We start from the raw sequence: 22385 nt of genomic DNA on the forward strand, positions 1-22385 counted from the left end.
TTATTATATATTAAACTTAATTACCCAAATTAAATTCTCAGTTATTGTACCTGTGCATGCTGTTTTATTCTTTGCTTCAGTAATGCCAGACACTAGAGTGATTCAATTTTATTTTGAATTTTGATTGCATTTATTCAGGTATTTCAAGCTGGTAGTGAACTAATGATAGAATATAGTTACGCTTTAGTATTACTGACAGCAGCCACAAAGACTCTGTACTGCCAGTTACGGCTGGCAACACACCCTGGGATTTTTTTGGAAGAAAGACAGCAGTGATCAAACAAATGGGACTGTCTACTAGATCCTAATGTTGAATCAAAAGCAGATTTCCATTTTGAAGCCAAATCTTTCTCAAAACCAGGTTTCCATAGATGAAAACATTACATCACCTTGGGGCAAAAGGGAAAGGATACAACAAGACATTTTAAGGCAAATAAGCCTTATAGTTTGCCAAGCATATGACTGCTGATAATTAATTTCATTTATGCACTTAGGGAACATCTTTTACATTCTTATATCCAGCATAATAATCTCCTCCCCTCCCCCCCCCCCCCGAGTCTCCACAGTATTAAACCACTGAAATAAGAAGTTACATTCTTATTATTTTGATATGAAATCTGAGTTCCCTGTTGCTCTAAATGTTGTAGCAGGCATATATTTTTTGGTAAACTCACTGATGAGCTCTGCTAGCCATACAAATCATACAAACATAATTCACTGCAAAGATATGCTCCTTTCAGAGACCACTTCATTTATTCCTTGCAGTAGCTGAAAAATCCAGGCATGAAATCATGTTTTCCAGCTATGCCTTTTGTCATATTTATGGTCTCTTTGGTAAAATCAAAGGAATGCACTTCTGTGTAATGGGCCATAGTTTGAATGGGGCACAGTAACCATCACACCATAAAATTTAGAGTTGGGCTGCTTGATTACAAAAGCATGTCCTCACTTCAGCCTTTGCACAATGCAGCTGTTTAAATCACTGGGAGTTTAAAATTAGAGTCACTTGAGAACTAAAATTGCATGTGATGGCAAAATGGAAGAAGATATTAAGTTTGGGCTGCCAATTTCAGAGCCATTTCTAGAAGTCTGAGAGCTTACTGATAAAATTATGAGATGAAGAACATGCAGCAGTCATTAAACTCCTTTACTTTTGCTTGCATCATGAAATTTCCTATCCCAACACTTTACTGTGGGATTCCTTGAATTTAGAAACAGGTACCAACAAACGAGAGCAGGGTAATGAGATTTTTGATGAATGGAGCCTTTAACTCCTGCTGGTTTTCTCCTGAGATATGCTCTCTGCTCCTGCTCACTGGAACATGAATAAATGTTCATTTATTACTATGTTGGACAAAATCTTGCAATCCCTACTTGGTTTAAAAATGTTCATGATGTGACAATCCCTTGTAAATTTTCAAGTACAACATGCTAATGCAATGACCACCCTCCTTTTCCTTAAGGAGATGAGCCTGGAGAAGGCTCCTGGGAGACTTCACTGCAGCCTTCCAGCACTAGAAGGGGGCTTATAAAAAACAGGGAGACACTTTTTACACAGGCAGAAAGTGCTAGAACAAGGGGGAATGGTTTTAAACTAGAAGAAGGGAGATTTAGATTTGATGTTAGGAAGAAATTCTTCTCTGTGAGGGTGGTGAGCACTGGCACAGATTCCCTGGAGAAGCTGTGGCTGCCCCATCCCTGGAAGTGTTCAAGGCCAGGCTGGACGGGGCTCTGAGCAACCTGGTCTAGTGGAAGGTGTCCCTGCCCATGGCAGGGAGTTGGAACTAGATGATCTTTAAGGTCTCTTCAACCAAGTCATTTACGATGATTTGATGCTGAGGAAGATTTGTACCATGGCCTAGTTTGGACAGTGGAGCCACCTCTGATCACACCATCTCTGCAAGGTGGATGGGGAACTGGCCATCCCCACTACATTTCTCTCCTCTGAAAGCATGAGACAGAAAGATGGGGGGAAGTGACACCTCACCAGACACTCTAAGTCACAATAATTGCATTGTTATAATAAACCACAGGGGCTTTTTTTTTCCCTTGTATTTTTCATACTCCTCCGCTGAAGCACTCAAACCATGTGAGCTGCCAAGGATACTCAGGATGATATCATGTGAGTCATTAAAACTCAATAAATGCAGGTTTAATAGCATGCTTTTGCTGCTTTTACTAATTTCAAATGCTAAAGAGCTCTAAATCTTTTTCTCAAGGTAATTCCCAGTTTTCAAAAATAGAGATAAGACCAGACTTCTCCACCCAAATATTACGAACTAAAAACACAATCATTTAGTTTTATCAGAAATATATAAGAAAAAGCTGTGAGAGCTAATGCCAAATCATTGTCTCCTCAGGATGACATCTTGGAGGTCTCCAGGTCTCATGTCAAAGCATCAGTTATCTCCCATGCAGGGAGGTTTCTGCAGGGCAAAGGCCAGTGCAGAATCTGTCCTCCACTGTTTCTTGAAGCTATTCACACACTTTCCAGAGGAAATGCAGTTTAAGGATTACCAGACACCATTGCAAGCCTGCTCCTTCTGGTTTTCCTATACTAATAAACCCTCAGCCCTCTAGCCAACAAAATGTCAGTAAATTCAATAGCTTCCAAAACCCTGTGATAACTGTGGGGCATCTGCAATAGCACAGGGATGAGCAGAGCAATCCTCCGTCTTTACAACCTCAAAAATGTTTTATTTGGAAATGAGTGGAAAACCATTGCTGAACCAGAGCATCACAGAGAAATAAGGGTACAACATGTCTTTCTTTTCAGCAGTTAAATGGTTGTAGAATTTTTTTCCCACATTTTCAGCTATTGTTTTTCTCCTTTCTGTTAAATCTGGGTGTACGGCACTTCAGATCCTTTTTATTTACACCTGCATCAAATTTACACACATCCTGCATGGTCTGACATTGCTTAATCTGCAAGATTAGAGTTAATTCTCTGTTTTACCTGATTAACTCCACTGAACTGATCACACTTGCTTCTCTCTCTGGCTAAGATGCACACAGCTGCTCATCTAAAGCATACAAATTATCTCATAGCCTAGTTATGCTGCTGACACAAGGTCATGAAAAATGTGCCAACAACACAGAATCCCCAGCACTCCAGCAGACAACAACGAACCTCATATTTCACTATAACTTGGCAATTAAGTCAGAAGAAATACCTTGGGAGAGGAGCCATTCTCCAGGATTTCAAGCAGAACAAACCACTAGCTGCTGAATTAGCTGAGACCCACTGCAGCGTGCAGGCAAAATGTGAACCATGCTGAAACACTCTGTTATTAACCTTTATAATGGCATAAATTAGGATTCCTGTAAGTAAGGCACAGGGAATGCTGAGATTTGCTGCATGAGACCATGCTCAGCACAGCTCAGCATCACTTACCCCTGCAAACAGCTGCAGTGCCACCAGCCTGCCAGGCACCCCAGCCCGTGGCTTGGCTGGGCTCTGGGAGCACCCCAGAGCTGGGGATGCCAAGGCTGCCCTGGCCCCACGTGTGTTCCCTCATGCCTGCTGGTGGCTGGAGCCCCAGACACACTTGAGCCAATGGGGACCACCACCCTGACACCCAGGCATTAATGACCCGAGGCAGCGCAGAGGCGGATGCACACCAGCAGAGACCTGTGATGAGTCAATTAGCAAACGTTGGGCAATTATTGTCAGTTAAACCTCTGCAGACTGCCAGAAGGAGCCTTTCCCTCTCAGCACAGCCCAATGCATCACCATACACACACTTCCACCGCACTGGTAGGGAACAATGGATTTTTCTGACAGGCCACACAAATTTAATCAGAGCACGCTACCTGCAGAAGACACTGCAATGGCCCAGGGAGCAGAGCAGGGTTCATTGGAAGTGACAGCCACCTCCTCACAGGGACACCAGGGACCGGCAGAGCAGGATGGCCAAGCCGGGGCAGAGCAGTGGGTGCAGGGACCCCGCAGCTCCTCTCAGACAGACCTGCCTCCAGCTCATCCCAGGTCATTCCTTTGCTACTCAGTAACAAAGACTGTTAGGAACAGGGAAGCGAGGCACAAATGCTGCTACTCCGTGTGGCCAGAGCTGACTCGAAAAGACACAAGAAACGTACCTGGAAACCCCAGAGAATCAGGTCCCAATCCATTTAGGAGAGCCTGGGTAGATGTGAAGCATGGTCTATTAGTCAAGCAGACTAATAGTTTCAGATTTCACCTGTTCCTGCATTGGAAGAGGTCTGACATATTTTATGGACACAGAAATATCCCACAGTTGATGGTCATCATTTAACCTCATTTTTCCCTTCTAGAAGAGTTTCCTTTGAAGTTCATCTGTGTATTTCATTATTGCCTTGAGATCTGGAAAAGCTGTTGTTACTTGAAACCACGAGATCTGGAATCCATTAAAGATGAGACTGAGCCAGCGAGCACTGGCATGGTACTGAGCACTCAGCCACAACAATTTAACCCAACTGTGCAAGAAAACCTTGATTAATTATATCCTCAGTAATTATGTCTAAAACTATTTCTACTCTCTAAATGAGAGGTGACTAAATTGAAATAACAAATTTGAAATAGGAATAACTCACTTTTTCACATTTACATGACCCATATCAACTGTATAAAATTACAATTCGCTAAGAATGAAATCCACTCCTGTCCATCATTCTCAGAAAATCTATATTGCCCGCAGAAAAACATACCAGCCATATGATGCATTATTCATGGAATTATAAAGTTTCCTCTCATTCCAAGAGCAATAAGATTTGCAGGAAAATAACAGAGAATGTAAACCACAATGCAAATTAAAGCACAGTAAGTAAGAGTTACCACCTAGTACCATCTGCCCACTGCAATGGTGGAAGGTGGGAAAGGAGAGAGATGCTCCAGTCTGCACAATAACAGCTCCATGGGGAAGGGACACTGGTTCTGCACCACGTGACAGGAACAGTAATTAAAAGTCACTCCTTTGCCATCAGAACTGGGACCTTGCTGTGCCCTCCCACCCTTCCCCCAGGATTACCAGCCCGTTACCAGTTCATCTCATTTGCAGCACAGTCAGCATGTGCATCATACCTGTGCTTCCAGCACACCTCACAACCCTTTTTCAGAGAAGGCATCTCAGCAGACATGGTAACGTCTCTCCAAACATACAACTATTTTCAGTAATCATTGTATCTGCTTTAACAGCCCTGATCAAAATTAATTACAATCCTAAATGCAGAAAATCTCATGGCACGTACAACAAATTGCTGCCACACAAAAGAGGCCTTCCCAAACTTCAAGCAAATCAAAGCAGATACCCCTGTGCTGCAGCACAGGAGCACAGTGTCAGTGTCTGTGTCTTGCTGGGGTGGGAGGGACAACCCCCCTGGACAACCTTCCCTTTCCCCAGCCAACGATGATCAATGGCACAAGGAGAGAGAGACGCATTTTAATGGAGTTTAACAAAAAAAGAACTTTTAAAAACACCCTGTATCTGTTTAAAATTCCATTAGAAGAAAGGTATAATGAGTGCCTCTACTTTCACTAAAGGATATATTCTCTTACTGTAAACTCTGTTCTACAGGACAACAATCATACATTTAAGTTATCACTTCCCAATTACATGAAAATTATAATTCACTGCCACAGGGAAAAATGAGCCCAATCATACATCATCCTTAGAGCAACTAATTGGGCATGGAGTGGGATAGCTCTGGTGGTAAATGGTAAATAATGCATATGGTACATCAAATTTTACATGTAGATGGACAAGTTAATTTGCTTCCCACTGAAAAGAAGAGAACTTTTTAAAAAGTAAACCATTCATCTCAAGACTAACATGCAAGACTGCCTTCACACACCCACATGCAGTTACATATGTCCATCATACAGAGAATATTTAACAAGCACCACGTTGCACAATTCGTGTATGCAGATGTTTATGAATATATAAATGTGTATGTGTATATGTATATGTGTATACAGACACACAGAGAACCTTACAATTAAGATAAAATTCACTGTGAATTCACTGATATAGAAGTCTCAAAACTTCAGAGAGTAACATATTTAAAGTTTTCTAAGAGACTGATAAGGGGTTGCCACTGTACCAAACGCTTCTCAATCACATGCCATTTATTTGTAAGTTTTAGGAAAATTAAATTAAATTCATTGGCAAAATCCAACTGCTTTTTCATGTAAAAATGAAGTCATTCACTACTGGAAAGCTAAGGAGTGGAACCAGCTGCAGAGGGTTTTGGGTTGGGGGTTTTTTTGGTTGTTTTCAGTTGTTTCTTTTTATTTTTTTTTAACAAAACAAAACATTCAGCTGTTCTTAGGGGCCTTTGAGTTTAAAACATGAAAGAAATTACTCTCTGCCTTTCTCCATCCCCCTGGGCTAAAACCCCCATGCACATCTAAGCAATTCTCATGCAACCTATGCTCACTAGTGCAGAGCGTTTCTCTCCCCATGGCACAACCACCATTCACTCACAGCTCCACAGAAAACTTGGTAGGAACAGAAGATATTTAGACTTCAGAGCTTGAAAACCAAACAAATTTACTATATAGAGTAACAGTTTCTCTTTCTTAAGGTACCTAGAAAAATTGTGAAAATCACCTTGACATAACTGTGGTGATGTTATGTAATGATGTTGAGGTGTTATGACCTAAATGCTCTCTTACTGTTTCCACACTCCTAGTAACACACAGATACTCGAACCCTTTCCACCCTCCCCTAGAAGCAGAAGAGGGAAAGAAATCCTTTACATGTTTTCCTGGCTGACACCGAAGGAACTCATCAACCCAGAGCGGGATGCAGTGAGATCCAAAACTGGACTCTTTGTAGTTGAGCACGAAAGCCTTGAGCCAACTGGAAATTACTCCGGATGGAAACTTTATGATTTTTCTTTTCCAACAGATTAACTGAAGGAAAAGTTTAACTTGATATTTCATTCTAGTATCTACTGGCAACTGATAATCAGTGATAACTGCTATGCTAGCAATTCAGGATTGAAAGCATTTCTCCTTCTTGCAAATGGCATCACACATTTGGAATTGACAATGAAGAGAGATTTGGCCTGAATTCCAAATTATCTAAGGATCCAAACTCATGATACTGATTATTTTTCAAATCTCATGTTTTAAAAGACAAACTGCAATTCACATTCCCTCATATTCCCTTGCATGTTTGAACTATTAGAAAACAGCTGGTTCGTGTTTCAAAGGGTCTGATTTTCTAATAAAAGGACTAGAATTTTCTCCCTTATATTTTATTTTTATCATGCAAAATTCTCAGGTAATCCACAGCCTCCAATCACTAAGGAATTATTGCAGATGCCACAGTATCAAATATCTCTGGAAGAACTTCCCAACCCACTGTAAATCAGTACATCTGTAAAACATGAAATGTAGACTGTCTTGTATAAGAAAATAAAAATGAAAAGACAACAGCAAAAACCTCAACAAAGGAATTCTTTGCTCAATCCACACTGGCAGGTGACTTAAGGGAGACAGTATATTTTCAGCAGATCCCAGCACATTAGAGGAAAGATCATTAAAAAAAAAAAAATCAAATGATCATAGAATCATAGAATTGTTTAGGTTGGAAAAGATCTTTAAGATCATCAAGCCCAAATGTTAACCCAGCACTTCCAAGCCCACCACTAAACCATGTCCCCAAGTGCCATGTCTACACAGCTTTTAAATACCTCCAGGGATGGTGACTTCTTTTAAATACCTGCAGGGATGATGACCACTTTCCTGGGCAGACTGTTCAGTGCTTGACAGCCCTTGTGGGGAAGAAACCTTCCTTAATATCCAAACTAAACATCCCCTAGCACAACTTGAGGCCATTTCCTCTTGTCCTATTGCTTGTTACCCGGCAGGAGAGTCCAACCCCCACCTTGCTACAACCTCCTCTCAGGGAGTTGTAGAAAATGGTGAGGTCCCCCTGAGCCTCCTTTCTCCAGTTCCCTCAGCTGCTCCTTACCAGGCTTGTGCTCCAGACCCTTCCCAGCTCTACTGCCATTCTCTGGACACACTCCAGCACCTCAGTGTCATGTAGCGAGGGACCCAAAATTGGACACAACACTCGAGGTGCAGCCTCACCAGTGCCCACCACCGGGGGACAGTCACTGCCCTGGTCCTGCTGCCACACCACTGCTGACAACATTTCTGTGCAGTTGTGTTCTGGCCCGCACTGGGGGGTGAGAAGGGCAGACTGTGTCAGCCAGAAAGATCACACCCATCCCACAACAGGAACACACCCCACTCGTCTAAGTATTTGCTCCAGAAAAGGAAATCTCAAACCCAAATCATCCACCGCAGTTCTCCATAGGGCTGGCAGGAGGCACCTCAGCTCCTGTATGAGGTGGGCTGGGATCCTCCTGCCCCTTCCACACTCCAGCAGCCCTTGGCTAAGAAGAGCTGCGGCTTGCAGACAAACTCCTCTGCTGTCAGCAGGGACATCTGGCTGAGAGGATGGAATGAGGGATTCCACACACCCATTCACAGCAGCTTTGGTGGCAGAGCATCCAAACAAGTCAGGAAACTAATACATGACTACACCTCTGAGCAAAAGAAAATAATTTGTCAAAATCTGAAGGAAGTTTTCCCTAATTCTGCCTTTGGTCAAAAAGACAACTATATACACAGCAGGACTCAGATTTTTCTTTTCTTTTTTTTTTTTTTTTTATCAGCATATAGCCCATACATGACTCTCCACTTCAAAGTACACATTGTGGGAAGAAAAAGAGAAATCACTTTTTAGACCTGTATTTGGAAACACTGGATCGTCCAAAGATTCAGAGAAAAACTGAAAGCTGCCAGCCTGGTGGTATATTCCCCATCCCACCATCAAATGCCCTACCTGAGCCACTCTGTAATTTCTGTAAGCAAGGCAATACTGCTCCCACTCAGCAGAGCTCATTTCAACTGCTCAGGTTGGGGGGGGGGGTATCTCTGCCACCTCCTGCTAAGCAAAAATTATAAATCATGTCCACACTCCACAAAGTAAAAAAAAAACCAACCAAACCAACCAACCCCCAACCAACCAACCCAAAATAACCAACAAAACCAACCAAACAACAACAACAACAACACAAAAAAAAAAAAAAAAACCAAAAAACCAAAAAACCACAAAAACCCAACCAACCAACCAACCCACAAAAAACCCCCACCTGAAACCAAAACAAAACCTCACAGCAATAATTAACCTAAATATTTAAAAGAAAATAATTTAAAAATGTTAACAGTAATTCTCATGGAGAGTGATGTAATAATTAAATGGAAATAAATTAACATTTTCATTCCACTAAATGAAATAAACACAGAACCCACACACATAAAACCACAGAGTTTACATTGGAAAGACAGCTTAAAACTAACAAGGTTTAACTCAAAACTTTTTTTTATTAAAGTATGAATGCATTTATGCTGGAGAACAGTTTACATACATTGTAAAGCAACAAGCATATTTTCAAGAGGTGTGGGCCCTCCTCAATACATCTCCATGCTCAATCTACATGCTTCATCACTGGACTCGCACATACACTCTCACATACAAACACAGAGACACAAAACACAGACGCTGAGCTATCTGCTTGGATTAGCTTTCTTTTAAGGCTTCTGTAAGGTGCCCTAGTGCCCCTAACATTACCATAACTACGAACAAAATTGTACAAAGGAGCAGCATTACTTGCAAACTATTGATCTGCTCTCAGCCTTAAAAAATATCAAGTGAAACAAGTTTTTCCTTTATTTGAGTTTTATTAAACATCTGCATTTAAGAAAGGCATGACTGTATATCTGTGAACAAGGAAAGATACAGAAATCTTAACGTGAGGTTCTCAACCGGAACAGATGTTAAAATCTGACTCCTAAGGGACCATTTCCTTTGATCTCTACAGTGAGGCAGCCCTGTGTGGTGAGACACTGCCAGCTCCATCCCACCAGGGCTGCTCGACCAGCGATGCGAGAGCGGGGACACAGAGCTGTGCCCACCGTGCTCGGATCACATCAGACCTGAGGTTGATGAGAAGTCACAGTTCAAACACCAACACACCCAAGCGTCCCTCAACTCTTCCCAGCGGGCCCCCCCTCCTGCAGAGCACATCAGGGTAGGACAATGCACAGACAGCAGCACTGACTTGCTGAACCCCCAGCCACCGGGGAGTACTTCTGCCCCCCCCTTTTTGGTATCCTGCAGTACATAGTCTGAAACTGCAACTACTGGTGTTGGGTGAAAGACATGGCAGCAGGTATATTAAGAAAATAGGTACAACGAATAAAATAAAGGATAGCATATGATATAATGTGTACATACAAGCATCTTTCATTTTTTATTTGTGAAATGTGAATTAACTGCAGAATGCCAGGCCATTAGTCTAAAAGGCTATGTATGGCTGTCTTACCCTACACATGGTCAAAGGATTTGTGTGATGTATCATGGAGAAAGATTCTTCGGGAACCATTAGGGCTTTCCAGGTCTACTTGCTCTTGTGCATCAGCATCAGCCCGCAGCTAGGAATGCCAGAGAAGCAACTAATAAGATTGCCTGACCAGTCTCGTAAGACAAGCAGGAATGACTGTACTTCATGGTATGCACCTGAACTACAGAGACGAGAAAGGGATAGTGATGGGTGGGTGACAGAGGTGGGGGAGGGAGATTTTTTTTTCACTTCTACAACAGCAGCAGATTTCAATGCAACGTAATTACTTTAATGATGCATGTCTGTAGGTACAAAATTGCTCTTTTGATTTAAAAAGCTGGTCAGACAAGTGTTTGGCAGTCCTTTCATTCCCAAGTTTCAATTGTTGCTTATTCATCTATCAGCTCTCATTCCCTAAGCCATTTCTGCCTTTGCTGAACCATGAATGAGTTCAGTCAGCCATCATCAGATTCAAATTCATGAGACATTTCCTCCGATGAGCTGTTCCTGTGGATCCGGCCATCGCTTTTCATGCTGTGAAAAGTCTTCTTAAAGGCCTCCATCATGGCATGGGCCAGCTTCTTGGCCTCCAGCTTGCTCTCACACTCCACAGCATGGCAGTCCATCTGGTAGGACAGGTCATCGTTGATCTCCCGATAGACCCAAGCAAAGATGTTTGGGCTGACGTTGTGGTCAGCAGTGCAGTAGGCTATACGTGCTACCTGAAAGGTATCCATGTGGACTGTCGCCTCACCTTTGAGGTCCAGATGGTGCAGCCAGACTTGGAAAGGGCGAATTTCCAGAAGGGCGTTAGCTGGGTAAACATCCTCCCTGGTGAGCGTGTGCTTCTTCCACAATTCAATGACTGGTTTTTCTGTGCAGCCTGACAAAAATTGCATCCCTGTTGTGGAAACCTTACCCAAATATGTAACCTGCAAAGAAGAGCAAAGATAGGTGAAAACACAGAGAGCAGACTCTGGTGGTACTTTCTGCCATCCCGGGGAGTTTCATCTGGAAAATAAAAGCACACACCTCCCCCCACAAACTCCCCGATTTCTGCATCATTTTCAGTTAAACAGTTTTCAAACTGCTTTCCAAATATTTGCTGTTGCAGATGCTGACTTCACCATTCAAAGCCAGAGATTAAAAATGCCCAAGTGTCTGAGTTATAAGGCATTCCATTTTCTTCACCTCCCCTAGAAAGCCCAGCTTTAGAGCCCATGACTCCCTCTAAGGTCACCTTAGCAAGTGCAAGTGCTGTTGGGAGCAGGTCCCAGGTAGCTGTGATGCAAACCACTGTTTTTTCCTTCCTACTTTATTCAAATGATTTATTTGTATCATATTTCAAACATTAGTATTAGGGAGATAGAGATATTCTCAGTTTGATAATGCAAGGCTGCAGGGAGTCAGAAAAGCATGATCACAGCAGAGGATTTTAAACAGTTTGTTTCTTTTCCAAAATTTTCTGGTTTTCCCCCACTTAAGTATTATTAAGTAAGTATTTCCCTACTTAAGTATTAAGCCAGGAATAGCTCAAAGCTGTTCAAAACTTTATCTCTGAGCAGGGCTGAGATACTAATAAATCCATTTCAGAAGATACGCTGTTAAAAAATCTAGTAATAAATCTACCTTAGTTTAATCACATCATCTCTCTGCTTTTCTGTCTAGTCCTTTTGAGTAAATATCCTGTTATCCAATCAGCACAGGAAAGCAAGGTGGTTTTTAGTGCCTTTACAGTATTTTGTTCACCAAATATCAAATCCACTAGAAGGTTCAAATCAAAATTCTGTATTAAGTCTGTGCAGAAACATTCCCCTAAATCTGTGCAGCTACTAATGAGGCTTCCTTCCACTTACAGCTGAATGGAAGATTATTTTATCTGGGAAAAGGGATTTTCTCTGGAAAACACAGGTCAATGCCACATAAGTACAATTATGCAGATTATTCTGTTTATTGCTGTTGTCGGGATGGTGCATATAAGAACAACTATATGAAAGCAAAATTGCTCCTCATCTCTCGCAGCAGTAACTGCTTGAGAAAATCTTTTACCTCTTGCTTGATATCCTATAACCTCCTCTACATTTTACTCAAGGCATTTGGAGGAAAAAAGTAATAACATGCACTTTCCAAACTAAATTCTTGAAAAATCTGCATTAAACACACAGTACAGGTTATTTTTATGTTGTAAATGTGTTAAGAAATGTAAAGAAAAAACATGGGATTTCCACATTTAAGCACATTAAAAAAATCATAATCACAAGAAATACAGAATGTGTAATCCATGCAAACAAAATTTTCCACAAGAAAAATATTTTGCTGCAAGCTTCATACGTTTTGTTAAACTCAGAGACCTAAATTAAGCCATAATTAAGGAAAAAGCTTACAAAACTTTATTGGAAGTCTGTGTGGCTTAATCATGCCTGCCAAAAAAGCAATTTCATAGCACTGACATTTCAAAATGGGAAGTCTCATTCTCTGTCTATAAATATTCATGATTTGCACTGGGAATATGTTGAATCTTATAAAGCTTTCTATTTTTTTTGGAACAGTGGGAAACGCAACAGCTAGAACAGTTAACAAGAAAAGACCTACCAGTGTTTTGCCTTATGTTATTTTATTAGTGATGAGAGTTGAGCTCCCCAAAGTACTGTAGGAAAACTTAAAAGAAAACCTCAGAGCTCACAGTGCCAACTGAATACATACAAACAACACATACAGGACCAAAGAGGAATGTGTCTGCAACATACTGGGGGGTATTTCAACAGATACCCAAAGTCATATTGCTTTGAACAGAGCAAGATCATTGTGCAAATTTGCACATTCAATATATTCTCCAAAGGTTCGCTCAGCACTGTTTCATACTCACAAGCCAGCTAACAAAAGACAAACACTGTAAACTGACATTTTGGGTCAAATTCAAAGCCCATTGCAGCATCAGAAGTCCTTCAGCAACTTCAAAGAGATTTGTACAAAGACTTTTAAACCCCAAGGAACAGCAAAACAGCCTCTTGCTCATGCACTTTGTGACTGCCCAAATACAGCTTTGAATCCCTGGCTGCAGGAGAGAGCTGCCACCACTGCAACATTTTGTTCCCTGGCTGGTGTTTGGGGAAGACCAATGTCACCTGGAAACCACAGAAATCAGCACCTCCCATGCATGCACAACAGGGGATGCAGGGAATTGTTTCACTACTGGCTTCTCCTAAAAAGGAAGCTGCGGATATTTCGTGAGCTGCCCTGAGCAGCAGCATGAGGATGGAGAGAGGGGAGGAAAGCAAAGGCAACTCCATCCCAGGCAGGCAGTGTTGCTGAGCTCTGTGCTGCAAAATCACCCCAGCACACAGCATCAGCTTCTGAGCTTGGGCAACTCCCAAGTGATGCTTGGACTCCTCCAGCAGCCAAAGACCAAGATCAGAGTAAGTTGTCACACAGCAGCATAAATTTGAATTTAATGTTCTCCTCTGTTCCTCCGAAGCAGCTAACTGCAACCCCCTGTTGGCCATCAATCCATGTGTGGCCTCCTTAAGAGTGAAGTTACAAAAAATAATGGATTTCCCTAAAATAAAGTAGTTGTATTTTAAGAAAAAAAAGCAGTGAATTAATCTGTAAGGAGCCAATGCAAAAGTAACTAATAATAAGGATGGGATACTGGCTTGTTTACTAAAATGGGATATACTGGTCTGATTTGCTGTCCCAGTTCTGTCATGATATAACTGTGTAGGAACCTTTGAGAAGTTGCTTCTTTTAACATCACTTTGAACCTCCATTATATAAATTTCATTTTCTTTTGAGGACACAGCCATAAATATTTATAAGGTGCTTAGACATTACAATAAGGAGTTCACAGGAAAAAATCAACAAAGTCTCAACTTTAGAGTTCTCCTGCACTGTGTCTTACATAGAAATGTCTACACCTACTAGTGCTGTTACTTTTTGGTTTTTTAAATGAATGATCTTTTTTCCCTCTAGCTGAGATACATGCATTTCACAAGAGTAGCATCACTGAAGCTCTTGGTGAAGACAGATGTCCAACATTTCATCACAGCATGGTCCCCTGCTAAAACAGAACAGGGACACAGGGGCTGGAGAGACACCTCTTTGACCCACAAAAAGGCACTTCTCCCTGAGCTTGGAGTTACAAGGTTATTCCACAAGCAGTGCTCCCTGCATTTTGGCTCCTACCTCGACGCATCTCACAGCATACCCACCTTTGTTTAAGTGCCCACAAACCACTGACCACACATATCATTAGAGTGAAGCTATTACAGTACAACCATCTTTCTTTTCAATTTCCAAGTCTGCCAAACAAAGGTCAAAGAACAAATCATTCCTTTCATTATCAGATGGAAAAGAAACCTATTTTGAGGCAAAAATTTCTACTGGTGCTCTTTCCCATCAAAATCATTGATATCTCATCACTGTGAAGCTGGCATGTATTATAAAAAAAAACCCAACCAAAACCAAAACAGAATTTCATCTTTAATACTCATAAGAACCAGATGTGAAGGGCATAGAAAGACAGTAGCAGTAGCACCAGTAGTGTTGTTGTTAAAGTTATTATTGTATGTACAAAAACACACTGAAGTGCCTGAACAGAATCAACTGCACAGCTTTACTGACCAGAGAGTGATCATTGACAAAGACAGGCAAAGCCACAGTGCAGGCTGAAAGCCACATCTGTAATAATACACCTCTGACCACCAGTAGAAGTTCACCAAGACTGAATAACACTTCTCCTTCCTCTGAAACTCTGGAAGTCACCTGGCAGCAAACATCAGTCCAGAAAAATTACTTATCTGTGCAAGTGTGGCATATCCTATAGCAAGTGTCATCTTATACACAGTGAGGCCAGGAGCTTTATTCCCTCTCCTCTAGGGCTGTTGAGCATTCGAACGAGCTGCCCAGGGAAGTGGTGGCATCACCATCCCTGGAAGTTTTCAAGGAACAACTGGTCATGGAACATAATGCCATGGTTTAGTTGACAAGGTTGTGTTTGGTCAAAGGTTGGATTTGATGATCTTGGAGGTCTTTTCCAATCTTAATGATTCTCTGATTCCATGATTCTATGATTCTCACCTCAGTGCAAGGCAGAGGAGCTAAAGGTTGGTTTTAACAAGTAAATTATGATCAAGCTGTTGCAGCCTTTACTTGCTTTGGACACTGTATTTTAAGTGAGAAAAGGAATACAAATTCAGCTCAATGCCGCTATCTTAACCTTAAGCAGTGAAGGTATTTCTTATCATATCTTCTACCAGGGATAAGAGTATATTTATTTATGGCCCTTTCGGTCCTTTGGTTTGCGTGTTCCATCTGTCCCACAAATTTCTGGAAGATACATACACATCACAAAAATTTCGTGTGCATGCTAAAAATTATCCACATTCTTTCCAGCCTTTCTATGGCAAATTTCATCCTCTGGCAAGCCACTCTCACCAACTATGACATAAAATACACTTGAGACTTCAGCACTTCTATGCTTGCAAGCATTCAAACCTTTAGTAAAAGCCGAGATGTTCTGAAGAGCTCCTTATTTCACCCTTGAGACTTGCCAACACCAGTGTCAGCATCTGACAAAACTGTCCTCAACTGAAAAATGCTGTGCCTTTGCCCTTTTGTAATGCAGCTACACCCATCTGACATATAGAGACATCTCATGTCAAAGAACATGAAGAATAATTGATGCCATTTTTCATGCACTCTCCTGGAAATGCAGAAATATCTGAGTATTTTGACGTTGTTTTCAGCCCCTTCGGTCCAATAATGTATAGTGAAAATGTCTTTTAGTAACTATGTTCAAGAGCTTCCCAACTTTGAAAAGACCAGTAAGAGCAGCTGCCATAGACATTTACACTTCTAGCACAGTATGATTTGTCAGAAGTAATACAGGGTTTTTTCTTTTCATACCCAACTCTTTTATCATTGATCTCACATTGTTCACTTACAATTCATAGGAGACAAATGTCGATCTGACCTCAGATCTGACTCCCCAATGGACCGTATGTCCATACTGCTCCTATCTCACAAGCCTCACTTGGGCATCTAAAGTCGGGCAGTCAAATGACTTTTCCTCCTTCTGTTTCCTATCCCCAGCCCGTAGACTATCAGTGCTCCAAGAAAGCAGATCCAAGCTGTAAAGACCCATAATTACTGCATTATAGGAGGACAGATGCTCTCTTGGCACAGGAGCTTGGCACAGGAACACGTATGCTCACAGGACTCTGGGCTGTCTCAATATTAAAGACCATGACCAAAAGACCATATGTAAAATTAATTCCTTGGTTATTTCTTTAATATTTCTTTCATACCAGATAAGGAGGGTCATTGTCAGCAAAATCAACACAGAAAATGAAAAAAATCTTAAAAATAGAGCACTGACCATGAGCCAGCAGGTATTTACTCTGCATATTTGCAGTCCCCAGAGGATGCCCTGGAGGATCTTGAATCTTGTGCAAATCTTAGTAGTAGATGCCTGTCTCTTGTGTTGATCAGTGTTTTAAAAGAAACACTCCTTTAGCCTCAAGTTTGGTCTAGTTGCAACTGATTATGTTTGATCAAGGCAGTAGGATATTCCTCACTTAAAGGTCAGGCAAACAGAGCTAATGAGACATTTTCTTCCCGAAAACAGAATTTCTCTAGTGGCACCTTCAGGATACGTGGCAAAGAAGAAAGTGACTGGAAGGGTCTCTGTTAAGACACACAGGTATAGACCCTCCAGTCAGCAAGTAAACATCACAGAATCATGGAAACATGAGGGTTGGAAGAGACCTTTAAGATCATCCAGTCCAACCATCCACTCAGCACCACCACTGTAACCCCTAAGCCACTAAACCACATCACCCAGCACCAGATCCAAACATCTCTTAAACACCTTCAGGGATGGCAACTCTACCACCCCCCTGTGGAAAACCTGTTCCAATGGCTGCAGTTTGTCAGTTTGTCCCAGCCACGCAAGAACCACCAGCCTAAAGACTGGGTAAACTTGGAGAAGTTTTAAAGAAGAATACAGAGGAGATTTGAAGAAGAGAGCCAAAAGCAGGTTTGAGAGGACACGTGCGTGTCTTGTTTAAAATTGCTGCGGAACACATACATGGAGATGTTCCCTGAGTTTGCAGTACAAAAGCAGATGCAGATGAGCAAGTACAAGCTTCACCTAGATTCCAGGCATGTATTGTTGGGGCCAGGACACAGCAGCTTCATCTCCACATCATTACAAGGTCTGGAAACCTCTGCAAGAAGCTGCTACTCCGGAAACCTGTGCTCAATTTGAATGCAATGACAGCGTGCACAAAGCCCACAGTGGCACCTCCAAGCTGAGTGGTTGGGGAGAGTCAGGGCTCACCAAAGGGTCACAGATTTGATGGCTGAAACTGTTTTTTTTATTTATCCCCAGTGGAGCTGGGGTACGAGTGGGACAGGCCTGCAGCATGCTGCCCGACAGCTTGGCACAGCTTTCATGTCAGTAAAAGCAGATTCAGCTGTGGAGTAATTTTCAACATCTTTAATTAACACATCCAGCTCTAGGCACAGCAGGAGTGCTCTGTGCTGGACAGGGTACCCCGTCTCAGCACACCAGCTCAGCTCTCCTTGCCCTAAAGCACAGTGACTCAGCCTCAGGCTGGCAACTTGGGATTTAGAGGCAAAAGCTGCTTTTTGGCTCTGAAGGAAAAACAAAAATATCCCAGACATTCCACTGGATCACTGAGCAAATACCATGAACTGCATTCAAGCAACGTTTGCTTAAGACCCAAAAAAATAACTCAGTCAAGTAAAAAGGCTGCACAGTTTCCCTCTGCCTGTCACTGCTTCCTCACCCACACTGCCCGTGTCCAGCCAAAGCCTTGCAGCACAAACACAAGGGTCTTTGTGGGAACAGCAGGGCTCCTCAGCACACAGAAATACACAGTAAACGCAGTAATGTGGCTTACAGAAATATGTGAAGAACTATTTTATTTTTGACACAAAATTCAGAGGGAAAACAGACTGAGCTAGGCAACTATTTAATGGAAAATAACCATCAACTCTGACAGCTGCCCACTGGATTAGGAGGGGAAAAAAAAAAAAAGAGATCAGTAGTTAATGTCTGATTTATTCCAAGGAATCAAAGGATAGCTCCAGAAAAAGCTGGAATTGTCAGTACCTCTTCAGCAGTTAAGTCAAGAGCCAGCATCTGACTCCTTTTGTGGGACCAAAGCTGAACTTAAGTCTTAAAACAATGCTACAATTCCCCCTTGAAAACAAAAATAATAAACAAGCCCAGCAAGAAATGCATTTGACTCGTTACATCTTCAGAACTCCTAAGGAAAAACAAATGCTGGGCAGCAGCTGCTCCATCTGTCTGTCCATCCCCACAGCCAGGCTCACAGCAGCCCTTTGCAGGTGCCTTTATTTTCCCATGTGTTTCTCAGCCATGACCATGCAGCAGATCCTGCCTTAGCTGCCCCCCAGGAAGGGTTCACCCCACAAGTAAGGCGTAAAGTGATAGCACAGAATGGTCACTTTGGATGTAATTCCCCACCCAAATGCCTTTGAAGGACACAAGAGCTCTGATTACTTTTAGTCCATCACTGTTCTTTCAGGTTTTACAGCCTCCATGCTTCTCAGTAGCTGTAGCACGTGAAGAAGAAGAAAGAGCTGGGGCACTGTGAAAATACCTTTTCTTGAAAAATGCTCTTCCCCAGTATAAAGAAAAACATAATACCAATTTCAGTGCTGCTGCTGCTGGGGTTGCCTAGCAAAGCCCTTTAACATGGCAGCAGGTGAGTTACTGTGGTCCAGGGTGGGTGTCCCAATGTCCAGCTCAAGGCAGCATCTCAGGAATGGGGCTTTCCTGAAGGCAGAGCTCACCCATGAAGAACCTCTCACTTCTCAAACACTGTGCAGGACAAACACTCCAGGAACTGCAGATGACAGGCATCAAAGTGCAGGGCACATCTCTGAGATGCTGTCCCAGCTCTGAGTAAGACACCCAAAAGCATACCGATATCTCAGAGCCCCTCTTCATGGCCAAATAAACCTCTCATCCTCCCAGAGCAGAGCTCTTCCAGGCCTCCCACTGATGGCAGCTGGGGAGAGAGCAGAAGACAAAAACCTCTGCAGAATGCCCACAGGAGCGAAATCCTCCTTATCCTATGTGATCAGCCCCATCATCAACGCTAACCCGCACTGCCTGAAGAGGATACGGGAAAACACATCAACATCTGGCAAGTTTAAGATTTAGTAAATAAATGTACTGGAAGAGAAAAGATTTACCCTTGATGGCTTAATTTATAAGCCCTGAGAGGGAAAAAAGCCAACAAGAAAAAGCCCATTGAGTCCACAGGCCAAATAGCGAGTGTGGAGAAAATAAGGCAGCGAGCCAACTTCTCCTTCTGGAAGACAGTCCTGAGAAACACAACGACCCAAGCTTTTCACCTTTCATTACACCAGGCTGCTGCTCAGCAAGTGTCTTTATAAACTACCCCAAGTATAAAACTACTGCCCTCAGTTGGACCTAAGAGTGTCCAACTTATACCCAGTCGCCAGGAGTCTCTGCCTCACTGGCAAAATGGTTAACCAAGCCCAAACACAACCTCAGCAAAAGCCAGCTCTGCTCCCTGCAGCCTCCTGTTAGCAACAAAAGGATCAACTCTTGCATTTCGTTCTCCACTGGACAGGAAGCTCTTTTTGTGGTTTGGCTTGCGGGGATGAATCTGAAATGAAATCAAGTGGAACTGGCAAACTGCAGTGAGCTTGCAGTCAGAGACTCTTCAGTCCTGGTGTGAGTGGAAGATTTATGCTGCACTATTTAAAACTCAAGAAATCAATTTCATTCTAGCAGCAATTTTAAAATGTTGTAGTGCAAGAGATAACTGAATGAACAAATACATCCATCATACACAACCTCAGTAGGGCTGCTGGATACCCTATTGTACAAGTCAATGATCACTTTTATTCCCAAATATTTTCTTTATGTTGCTATTTATATCACTTTCCTCCTTTGTTTCCTTTCATTGCCTCACATAACTTCCTCTCTCTGTACTCAGTTACCACTGGGTTGAAATTAATACTTGGATAAGCCAGTTCATTTCCCACTGTCCTTCAGGAGCCTCCACAGGCAAAGAGAGAGGTGGAGGCAGCCAGGAAAGTGAGAAAACCAACCCACTCTGTAGCCACTATTGCAATTTCTTGAAGTTTCCTTCACACAAAGTCCTTCCAAAACCTTTCCTCTGATACCTCAAAACTTTCACAATGAGAACATCCCTTCTGTCAGGAGAATGTGGCTTAAGTTTGCATGACCACGAGCTCCCTGCAAATAGACACCTACCTTCATGTTTATGTTCAAAGTACACACAAACCTTTTTCACTACACATTCTTTATTCACATGAGGTTGAAACTGAACATGGAAATCTGATTAAGCACCTCATAATGTTTCAGAAAGCTTTTTAGTCTTGGGCTCCTCACAGCTGTTGTCTCATAGTAGAGAGAAGGAGCCCTGGACACAGAGGAGAGCAGACTGTTCACTTTTACTTTGTTCCCCTTCCTTTCCAACCCACGGAAAATTCACATTGGCACCAGTCCTACAAAAACTTTGATTGTACCTCATGGAGCATGCAAAGAGGGAGTACAGGAACAGTTACGTACTTCAGCCACCTTTTCCACTGAGGCACGTGCATTTTACATCCTCTCCAAGACTTTGGACACTGAAGTACTCCCAGAAAACCATGCAGAATGCCATGTTTTTCACTATATTTTATGGGTAAGAGATCTGTCTTCAAGGTTCCCTTCTTTGTGCATTCCCCAGGAGATCCTTGTGTTTCCCCTTTAGTTCTTCCTTTCAAAAGAAGATGCCAAGTAATAAAATTGAACAAAACCTGTTACTAAGACATTCAATTCTGGAGACCAAAAATCTCGACTGCACTTGCTTCCTGGCACAACTTGACAACACCTGAAATTAAGACCAAAAGGGAAGGGAGCCAGCTTTGGGAACCACTGAAGATGACTACAAATTTGGATTGTATTTCAAAGGAAGTGTCAGGCCTACATAGCAGGAAGAGCAGAAGTAATGATAATAAAATTATTTCAATTCTTCCTCCCCCAAGTGCTGTAAGACCAGTACCATTCAAAGAAAGGAAAAATTACAAAACAAACTACAGAGATTCCCAGAAATGGCAGTACTTGCTCCTTCTGCTGTCATTCACACACTGCAAATGAAACACATTCCCTGAAGAGTACAGGGGAACACAGAAATACCACCCCCATATAAATGTAATTGTGCCCACATCCCACAAAGTCTTCTATTAAAATACTCTGTCATTACTTTAACATCTCCTTCATGAATCATTATGTGAAATGAGTTCCATGAGTTAGCAAAACCCTCTGAGATTTTTCCAGCTCTCTCAAGTTTTAGCATCTCCAGGAAAAGTCATATTTGAAGGCTGGAGAAGAAGAAACACAGTGCCTACATTGGGATGGAGCTCTTACACTACAGCAATGAAAAACAGACCTTGCATATTTCAACTTAATAAAAAGCACTAAACACATTATGAAGAAGTAAATATAGTTAAACAACACTTTTTATTGCTAAATGAGCCCTTAGATAAATATGCCTAATTTATCATTTGTCTGTGTTATCAAATTCTGGATCCAGGCCACAGCAACACAGGCTCTACACAGACAAAAAAGAATTTCAATCTCATTGACTCTAAGGTTTATGACACTGTATTACAATTAAACCAGAAATTTCCCACTCAATAATGCAACAGTATGTTGCTAAATCTTTAGTTTAGCAGACTAAACAAAAGGCTTTAAAGGAATAAATATGTCCCAAAGAGTAAAATGATGGAAGACAATAGTGCCATACAGTTTTTAATTTATTTCCAAAGCCATGATTCACAGTGCCTCCAAGGTCCCGTTTTCACAATGGATTTAGTACATTGCATCTAAGTGGATTTAGTCACTTTCCATTTAGATAATGTTTTTCCAACCAGCACACAAGGACCTGAAAGCG

General features: G+C 42.0%; 1 protein-coding gene across 4 annotated transcripts in view; it reads right to left on the reverse strand.

Moving 5' to 3' along the window:
- Positions 1-9359: 9359 nt before the first annotated feature.
- PID1 (phosphotyrosine interaction domain containing 1) overlaps positions 9360-22385 on the reverse strand; it is an 89326-nt gene continuing 76300 nt past the window's right edge. For all 4 annotated transcript variants that reach the window (XM_032119883.1, XM_032119886.1, XM_032119884.1 and 1 more), the window contains one exon: positions 9360-11330. In XM_032119883.1, coding sequence (XP_031975774.1) covers positions 10854-11330 — 477 coding nt within the window. In that variant the 3' untranslated portion in view covers positions 9360-10853. The remainder of the gene's footprint in view (positions 11331-22385) is intronic.

The sequence above is a fragment of the Corvus moneduloides genome, chromosome 10 (genome assembly GCF_009650955.1).
Source record: "Corvus moneduloides isolate bCorMon1 chromosome 10, bCorMon1.pri, whole genome shotgun sequence".
In the NCBI taxonomy this organism is placed as follows: domain Eukaryota; kingdom Metazoa; phylum Chordata; class Aves; order Passeriformes; family Corvidae; genus Corvus; species Corvus moneduloides.